Genomic DNA, 9889 nt, shown 5'->3' on the forward strand with positions numbered 1-9889 from the left:
GTACCATTGTTTGCCACATAAGCCTTCATTTCTAACCGCTACCACTTCTATGCGGACCAGGCGCCGTAGTTGGCAGCAGAAGTGATCAGAAATTTGGTCATCAGGAGGGTCATCGTAGTAAATTACTGTATTCATCTGGCATTAAGAGACACGAGATCTTGACGTCCTGCACAATTATGAAACTCAAGTATGTTGTCGATTAATCACACGGGTGCCAACCCATTAAAAGTCAGAAAACCAAAAACAGGCAGCAATGAGCAATATGACAGCCGTAACTGCTCTGCTAGATCACGCTTGAAGGATTAACATGACCAGAAAGACTGATGAGCCTTCACCATGCTTGGAACATCCTACTGTTTTGAACACCAATTAGAATAATTAGAGAGATTTACGATCAATAAAAATAAACAATAGCACCTTGCACGCATCAACCGTACGACGCATGCCCATATAGCCAGAATAACTTAAAGACATGGGCAAAGGCAAGGTGCTGGCCACTGTTATCTCGCTAGCAGCCATGAAGGGTGTCCGTGTCTTGGTGCTGGTGGCGCTTTGGATTTGCCTCGCCGCCGCCCGCGTCCAGATGTGGTACTCTGTCCAGGTCTCACGGACCACACTCGAGGCTGAAACTCCTCGCGTCATACCGTCTTCAAGCAGACTAGTATGTGCCATTAGGGCCACTCACGACCCTAGCACTAACCTCCTGTGTCCCGAAGATGCATGTGCTCTCTACAGCCTACGGGTCGGGGCGACACACGATGACACCACCAAGGAACCCACTGATTCCTGCTGGACTAAGCTCTGTGAGTGTGTATGCCTGACCTGTTGTCGGTAAGGTCTCCTTCAGCTGACCAGCTAAAGAGTTTTGATACCCATATGTAAAAGTTCATAGGCTCCCCCCTCCCCCACTCAGATTGGTTTGTCAGTTTTATTAAGTGCCGGCTACTCGTCCCCCCAAGTTGTGTCCGTCAAAGGTTGGAGCCCATAATCGGGTGGGATGGCCGCAGCTGCTGCACTGCCAAGTTCCCAATGCCTATAATCGTAGTGGCAGGGAAAGGAATGTAGTATTATGATAAGAATGGACATAATCTCCTCCTACTTTACAACTTGTTTTAAATAGGTTCATTGATTCCTGGTTTATCCCTAAGCCTTTTATTTTACCGATATTTGATAACATTTCTAAACCCTCGTGTGATTCACATGTACCTCCTGTCCCTTCCCTCTTGTCTGTAAGCATTCAATGTCGTTATGGTGATGTTGACCTAATATGAGTTTTTAGTGAGTATTACTGGATAGTTTAAAAATATAACCCGCTGAACGAAGTCACACTGGATGGTGGTGGTTATGTCTTACTTATTGCGATAGATCTAGAGGGAGACTTTCTGCTGCATATCATTCCCAATTTTTTTCTTATTTTAAAGAATACTTAACCTTTCGAAACGTTATCATTAGACCATAAGAAAAGGGATTTGTTAACATCAATTATCGTTTTCGTCTGTAAACCTGTGCTAATCAGCTCATCGATCATCCATGTTATCTGCCTGCCTTTATAAACTTTGTAAGGAATATCCTTCTTTGAGACCATACAGAGTTTTCTCCTCTCATAAAGCGTGTGCGATGGACGGGAAAGGTTACGGTGAGGAAGAAATTCATCGTGCTGAAACCGGCGACCAGTGGGTGTGCCAGGAAGGTCAGTTCGTGCCTTTCCTTGAGACAACCACTACTTCTACCACCACCTCGGCATCCAGCACTACTTCTACTACCACCTCGACATTCAGCACTACCCCGGCACCCACTACCACCACAGCCTCGCACATGACATTCTGTGAACTGGTAAAGGGAGGCTATATATACCTGGAGACCTCCGAGATGACGTGGGACGATGCGCGTGCCAGTTGTAGGGAGAGAGATGGTGACCTTCTGGTGACCAAGGACTTCGATGACCTGGAAGAGTACATGGAGAACTTTGATATAACAGGTGAGACAATGCGGATTTTTGATCAACCCAAAGATAGGTGAATGACTAAGTAATGTGGAAACAGTTAACACGTGCATGGATGTTGTTCGCATGTCAAGTAGCGTGGTGTAAATACTTCATCATGGTGTTTATGTAAATTGTTTGCAGATTCGTATTTGCTTTCAAGCTCTGGTCTGACGTTTTCAGTTAATCTTGAAATTCCCCGAGGGAAACTGATTACAGAGATGATAACAGTCATGTGAAGGCTTAAATCAGTCCAGTGTTGTTCTAAATAAGGTACGCAGCATTGTTCAAAAGGGTACGTGAAATTGTAGCTAATGATAAAATTGAAAATATTTTTTCACACTTCCATGTCAACTACCTGATGTTTTTTAATATAATTCTTTTTTTTTTTTTTTTTTTTTAGTTGGGTGGCCCTTGATATAGTAAATCTTCGATTTTATTGGCCATAAGGATACTTAGCAATACAATAAGTTGAAAAGGGGCACAGTACGAAGAAAAAGGTTTGAAGTATTTTAAGGGTGGTTGACTGACCGAAGGTTCAAAGAGCAGTAACAGTAGTAGTATTCCAGTGGACGATTGATAGACGTGTGGGTACATGAGAAACGGGTTCTTATCCATCATATATCCAGACATGAGTGCCGATGGAACAAGCAACTCCCTTTTTTTCCAGACGTGTGGATAGGCGGCCGCGGCTTGCAGTGGCTGGACGGCACCAATGTCACCAGCCACGAGTGGGCCGAGAGCGAACCCAATGATGACGAGGACGCCTGCATCAAAGTGAAGCATTACGACTCCCATGTTTATTTATATGACAAAAAATGCTGCTCCACCTATGAGTCCCTCTGCCACTTAGGGGCACACTATCCTTAAGCTGGCGTCACACTTGACCGCTTTCGCTCATGGCTTGCCAGGCGACGAGTAATGCCGACCAGATGATCAACCTCACGAGCAAAGGCTGGCAGTTTTCTCCCCTTTTGGACAGAGAGCATCTCGTAAAGTCCTATGTAAACAAGAAAAATAACTGCCCTCCCAAAAGTGTCCCCTTCAATGATATAATTATCTATCATGTACAATTCCTTAATTTTACATCGGTTAATCGGAAGAGTGAGGGAATACCCAGTGTTGCTTTCCCGACGCTACTCCCTCGTCAGTCCCTCACGACCACACACTATTAGGCTTACATGTTTCTTTAAACCTTTTTTTTTTTCTGACAAGAAATAACTGCAGCAAAAACGCTATTGCAAAGGCTATCGTTCAGTTCTTGTTAAATGTCTAAAACTGCTTCATCAGCTGCACAATTTGTGATAGTTTGTAGCTTAAATAAGAGGCGGTAGATGCCATTTCTATCTTGGTTTGTCATTTTTCTAGATTAGCGCAGGTGATGGTGCTTGATGTTTACAAAACCATTGGGTTCTTGAGCAAAGATGAGGCTCGCTCGCTCGCCGCTCGGCAAGCCACAAGCGAAAACCATTCAGTGTGACGCCAACGATACTGTGGCCAGCGATACTGAGTCTAAAGGTAAAGTTGGGGGCATACGCTGTAGCAGCGTGTGGCCTCGGTGTTCATCTCCGTAACATTGGCCCTTGAGCTTGTGGTGGGAGGGAGCCCATTACCCCGGGACACAGGGCCAGTGTGACATCCGGGTTGCCACAGCTTACATTCCCCAGGTTTCCCCAGGTACCCATTTATCGACCAGCCCGAGAGGGAGGATGACTGGGTGAGCTGCAAGCCGACTGCCCGGGTCGGAATTCGAACCCGGGCCCGCGGAGTAGAAGCCAGGCACGCTGACCACTAGACCATGGAGGCGTATCTGGACCACGGAGGCGTATAAGTCTAGGAGTCTAGGACAGTGTTATATAAGGTTAATATGTGCAAGTGTTGGACAAGCAAGTGAACGAAGGAATCCTGTTTCCCTGACCCGCTGTACTTCACAAAACATATATTGTTTGTAACTCAATTCAAATCATAAACTTAGCAAAACACTTGGTTGAAAGGTTTTTTTATCATATCACGCCTTAAATCATGCAATACTGTTCGAGCTCGTGTTCATGTTTTTTCTTTTTTCAATACCCTGCCAAGTTAGTTATAGCTCATCATCCTTTTTTTTTCTTCTTGTTAATCCATCAAAATAAAACTGCATCGCATGGGCTTGACAGGGACGGAACCAAACATTCAAAATTCATAGATTCCTTCCGGAGCCCTACTGACAGACTATGTAATATACAAGCAGGCAGACAGACTCCAGAGAGACAGGGAGATTTAAACAGATATACCAAGGCGTCGAAACGTTTGAGAGTACGGGTTCTGCTGTGGCGTCCGAATCTGCCGCCACGTGCGTTTGTTGTTGACAGTGATCAGCTGAGCGGTGGCGGCGGCGGGTGGATGGTCGTGCCGTGGTTCCAGGATGTTTAGGGCAGCACGTGGAAGGTAGGCGCAATGACAGGCACATGCAAAGCCCACACAGGTTCCTAGATGGGCTATGGGTGCCTGTGTGGGCTTTGGGTTCCCTCACACACCGGCAAAGAGGACAACTAGACCTACTCCCAAACCCAGCCAGCAGACTGGTCCGTATTAACGTCCATATTCTTAAACAGACTTAGGTCCATATTCTCCTCTCTGGTTCCCAACACGATTTCTCAAGGCCACAGAGAAGATTAACCGCGTTTTCATTGGTGTTATTTTCCCGTTCAAGGTGCAGGTCGGGGAAAATTATTACTAGGGTCACTAAACAATCCATCGTCCATATTCTTATAAACGTCTCGGGCTCCTAGTACGACTATCTATTTCCCTTGGTCACAGAGAAAATTAACCGGGTTTTCTTCAGTGTGTTTTTTCCCGTTCAAGGTGCAGAAGTCGGGTAAGACTATCACTTCTTTACCTACTCTTTTTGATAGGGGCAGTGATTAGCAGTCTTTTTTTCTATATATTTTTGCCCTTGAGCTGCTCCCTTTACTGTAAAAAAAAAAATAGGATCACAAAACAGGCCATAAAAATCCAAGCAACTTGTATGAGAGGCTTTACAAATAGGTGTACTGAGGTGTCGATAAGTTTAAAAATTAAAAACCTTTACATACTCACCCACTATGGTTCTTTTGCTTTATTCCACAAGGATCTACTGACTTCCCTACAACAGACTGGAAATGTCTATAAACCTGCCTTATTAGGTAATGGTAAGGTCCTGCAATCCTATGGTTGGACTTAGTTTAGTCTAGTATAGTTTTCCATGGAATGCAAGAATATACCACGTAAAATAAGCAAAATAAGATGTAAACTTATGGGAAAATCAAAACACAGTTGATCGAAAGGAAAGGAAAAACCTGTGTAATGACCAAGCAGCGGCAGAGAAGGCCCCAAAACCCTCTGGGCCGAGGGGACATCTATTACTCATTGGTAAAGTGGTGGCCTTCACACATCCCTGTTCACAAGTTTGCATTCTCCTTAGTGAAGGCTGTAGCTGTTGCAACCATAAAGTTATTTCAACCACTCATGTTTTTCTCCTAACCAGATTAATTTTTCATGCACTAGCTTTACCATATTTATCTAATATTGAGGCATTTGCTCCATGTCTCTCCATCTTAACCAGTTAAATCACCAATAGTATCTAAGGCTGCCATAGCTCAGTTTGGAGGAAAGTTCATGGTAAGAAAAAGAAATTCCCTTCAATGTTTTTTTACATATTACTAATTTTTTTTTTTTTTTTTTTTTTTTTTTTTTTTTTTTTTTTTTTTTACCAGGAATATAATCATGCTGTAAAATAAGGTACTATTCTTTATTTATTGAAGGAAGTAACTTCACCAGGTACTGATAAATGATGGAACATCAGCCTCCTCTTTTCAAAGAAAAATCTGCTAAGAAAAAGAAACTATCATGTACAGCATCTGTCCCAAGAGAGGAAGAGGAACAAAATGTGGAACCTAAACTACCATCCAGTCCAGGTCCCACCCTCAACCCAGTACTTTCAAAGGCACAGATCTCAGACTTGAAATGGAAAAAAATCAAGAAAGAGAATCTTGACCTGGACTATGTTGTGCTGCTACCCAGGCTAACAGCCACTGCTTTGCTGCAAGCACTGGAGGAGCAAGTGGAATACTTTACTGGAGACCTGGCCAGAGTGAGAGTCTTTGGCAAGTGGCATAACCTACCCAGGAAACAGGTATGACATACACTTCAGCCTAGTGTGTAATTCACCTGAATACATGGTTACATTTGAATTAAGTGCATCCATACATGGTGGTCAAATTCAACAACTCTACAGATAGACAGAAATGGAAAGGTGAAAAGTAGAGTATTAATCTAATCCTATAAAAAAAAGGAATATATGATGAAGGAGAATTGGAGGTCCATTAATTTTTTTATCTAAGAATGAGTTCCAGCAAGCACCCAGGCACCAATGCTACATTTGGTGGCATGTTTAGTACAAAGCTTTCACCACTTCTCAATTATTAGTAGTATAGGAGTGTATGTATTACTTTCAGTGACAAATAATCTTTGCACGCCATTAGTGATGCACAAATTACAGAATTATTTTTTTTCCAGGCAACTTATGGTGATCCTGGGCTGACCTACACATACAGCGGCATCCAGACCCCAGCCCGTCCCTGGCCCCAGCCATTGCGTCGCATCCGTGATCTGCTCACAGAAGTCACTGGATACGATTACAACTTTGTGCTTATCAACAGGTTGCTAGCTGTGGCTGGAAAGATTGTTCAGTATTTTAGTCATGATTTAGTGGTAGCCTTGGAGCAGTAGGTTTGAAATTATATGAACTCCATCCTCCTGGACTCTAACTGATTACTATAAATTGTGTAGGGCTGAGTAAGATGCTAAAATTAGCCATCTCCGGTCAATAATATCACAAGAGACTTAACACGTTATCAGTATCACTGGTCAAGAAATTACTCATTAGACATTTTATTCTCCATAAACAGAATGCAAAGTGTAAGATTTAAATCATTGTATCTTTCCTCCTCTCAAATAGTCATTTTCATCTTCATTATAATGGCTAGCGTTGGGAGTGGAAATTATTAAAAAAAATGAGAATATCCAAATCAAATCAGTATCACAAGATTACCGATTCCATATATGTATATGGGTTGTCTTTTAGTTTAGTTCATCTAAATCAGAGGTTCTCAAACTGGTGCCGGCACCCTGGGTGTTATGTACAGTGCCACGGGGTGCCACAAGATCATCATGAATTTTGATCATTCTTTTTTTCTTTTTTATGTAAGTCTGCATTTATAACTCTTAAATTAATCTTATTCGACTGATGAGTTTCGTTTGGGCATGTACTCTACCGTATGTTAATTTTGGTTTGAGTATGGATAATATTTTTAATTCATTAATTAAAGTAATTTAAACAGGTACAATTGTGTATAAGAAGTTAATTCATGTGAAGAGGGGGAGGGGGAAAAAGGGGTGCCACAAGAGGGTTTATATAAGTTCAGGGTGCCATCACTGAAAAAAGATTGAGAACCTCTGATCTAAATCATAAATGTTCACCACTAATGTGCCTTTTCCAGATATAAAGATGGCAGTGACAAAATGGGGGAACACAAAGATGATGAAAAGGAATTGGATCCTAAAGTTCCCATCGCCTCTCTTAGTCTTGGGCAACAAAGGGACTTCTACTTTCGTCACCAAGACTCAAGACCACCCAAAAAAATAAACATTGAAAAAGGCAAGAATGTTTAGCATACTGCAGACTCTTATTTTGTTTAGTATGATGTTGATTATCTGATGAGAGTTTCAAAGAGATGCTCAATATATTGGCAAACAACCAACTGCAAATTTACTGAATACATGCATGTATATGATATCATCCTGCATGCCTGACTTTATGAAGACATGAATAACTAGGAAAATTTAAGATCCTGCTTATTTACTGTATCAATGTAAATGTGCCAAGTAGCTATATACATAACATCCTCATAGTGTAAAGGAGGAGTTACAGTAGACATCCTACAGCATTTGAGTTCTCTTTTTCAGTACAAATGCAGCTTCAGCATGGAAGTCTTCTGCTCATGAATCCTCCCACCAACCAATACTGGTACCACGCTCTGCCCCCACGCAAGGCTTCACCAGGAGTCAGGATCAATCTCACCTTCAGAAAGGTTGTGGCCAAACACTCCCCCAAAAAATAACAATTTAAGCAGGTAAGTAAATTTGTCAGATATTGTCTAAAGTTAGATATATTTATGTGTGTGAGGTGTAGTGCATTTAAAGATATAACTCCTGTATAGTTATTAACCCTTTGAGTCCAGGTGCCGTCAATAGATCTAACACAGTATCCTGGTCAAACAGTCGTGTGCTGTCAATAGACACAGCAACAGTTTTCTTACATTGTGCACAACAAACACGACCCTGAGGGACTCTCTTGTAACTAGATCACCACCCAGCCTTCTTCTTCATCACTCGTTGCATTGTCTCTTACCCACGTGTCTCCTGTCAGTAAGTACCACAGACATTTCTATCTAAAACATATTGGATGCATGACTCAACACATAGAACCCTTGGTAGGCTATCACAGAACACTGGGCTCTGTGGAACACTGCCAGAGAACCATTTCATCATGTTACACTTTCTAATATAATCAGGATATAAGACCAAAATCTGTGTATCTGCCGAGACATAAATCAAGAATAGTAAAAAACATCTTAATTGAATTATTATAGTCATTGGCCAGTGTCTTGCACCAAGAGCCTTGAGTGTTCCTTCCAGTGTCCTCTTCCTATTCCCTCAACTTTTAGGCAGCACCACACTAAGTAAAATCTGGTGAGTAATGCATTCAGCTCTCACAACAGCTATTCCTAAAAGCCACAATGGAGATTAGTTGGGTTCTCATGAGTGTTTTCATGCTCATCATGCAGTAGCCTTGCCAAACTATCACAAGGTTCATAAAACTACCCATGGACACACCTATAACCTCTACCAACTGGCTGTAACCAACTTTTAACATAAAGGGCAACTCCTTCACCCCTACAGCCATTTAGAGTCTAAAGCCATCTGTATGAAATTCCTAAGTTACAAAAAGTGTTTACCATGTCAATAAATGTTTAAGTTATAGTAATATCTTTGAAATTTTCTATTGCAATATATCTTAATTCATTTTTTGTATATGGCTCAGAGCACTGACACTTAGAAGTAATGATTATTTTTTGCTTTATATAGTTACAGTAGGGGTCTTACTCATGGTTTTATTTTCTTTCAATAAGGTGACTTTATGACATCCATTTACAAGATAAAGGATGGGAGATGCATCCTGAAGCCATTTCTTGTTTGTAAGTAACACACTGCTTCAAATTAAACTTTTTATGCTAGCAAAGAATGTATTAAAAAAAAACTTCTGTGAACAGTCTGCCTTGGTAGAGGAAAGGGTCCAGAAGCCCATAAGTTTGAAGCAGTGTTCCCAGCAAATAGTCTTTAAGGCAGTTAATAAGTCTAAAGGCCTCATTGTAAAACAAGTAGGCAGCTATCTTTGACAATACTCCAAACACAATAATATTTGGCAATCTAGTAATGTAATGCTTGATAATCAAATGGTACTTATCCAGCAGGTCCTCAAAGCATATCTTGCAGAGAGAGAGAGAGCAACTATTGTGACCATTATTATATTGTAGTCTGTAATAAATGCCATATTTTGTTTCCAGTGTTTACTTATCATCTGCTGACTAATCACTGTTGTACCATCATGGCCATCCCTAGACTCTACAGAAGACAGGTGGCATGCCCATCGATGAAAAACTTATAGTACTTTCGTTAGGATTAATTAGAAAGTTTACATATGTACATATGTCATATGGGCTACTGTGCCAGGGAACAAATAGCTTCACTGAACCCATGTTAGGATTCCCCTGCTGTATAATGAATGAGTCATTAAGGCTTACTCCATATGTGGAACAACATTTTGTA

At 41.5% G+C, this 9889-nt stretch overlaps 2 protein-coding genes across 4 annotated transcripts; both read left to right on the forward strand.

Moving 5' to 3' along the window:
* Nucleotides 1-1612: 1612 nt before the first annotated feature.
* LOC126995759 (C-type lectin lectoxin-Phi2-like) lies at nt 1613-4039 on the forward strand. Its single transcript, XM_050855637.1, has 2 exons — nt 1613-1978; nt 2652-4039. The coding sequence occupies exons 1-2, from the start codon at nt 1618-1620 to the stop codon at nt 2849-2851; spliced, it is 561 nt and encodes a 186-aa protein (XP_050711594.1). The 5' UTR covers nt 1613-1617; the 3' UTR covers nt 2852-4039.
* A 223-nt stretch (nt 4040-4262) lies between these two features.
* LOC126995498 (DNA oxidative demethylase ALKBH2-like) lies at nt 4263-9615 on the forward strand. Of its 3 annotated transcripts, none has more exons than XM_050855082.1 (6): nt 4263-4408; nt 5780-6134; nt 6518-6660; nt 7501-7658; nt 7967-8133; nt 9193-9615. In XM_050855082.1, the coding sequence occupies exons 2-5, from the start codon at nt 5790-5792 to the stop codon at nt 8119-8121; spliced, it is 801 nt and encodes a 266-aa protein (XP_050711039.1). In that variant the 5' UTR covers nt 4263-4408; nt 5780-5789; the 3' UTR covers nt 8122-8133; nt 9193-9615. The 3 variants fall into 3 exon arrangements, with proteins under 3 accessions (XP_050711039.1, XP_050711041.1, XP_050711040.1); XM_050855084.1 differs by having other exon boundaries at nt 4334-4408; nt 5764-6134; XM_050855083.1 differs by having other exon boundaries at nt 4344-4408; nt 5716-6134.
* The last annotated feature ends 274 nt before the right edge of the window (nt 9616-9889 follow it).

Source organism: Eriocheir sinensis, chromosome 8 (genome assembly GCF_024679095.1).
Source record: "Eriocheir sinensis breed Jianghai 21 chromosome 8, ASM2467909v1, whole genome shotgun sequence".
Classification (NCBI taxonomy): Eukaryota; Metazoa; Arthropoda; class Malacostraca; order Decapoda; family Varunidae; genus Eriocheir; species Eriocheir sinensis.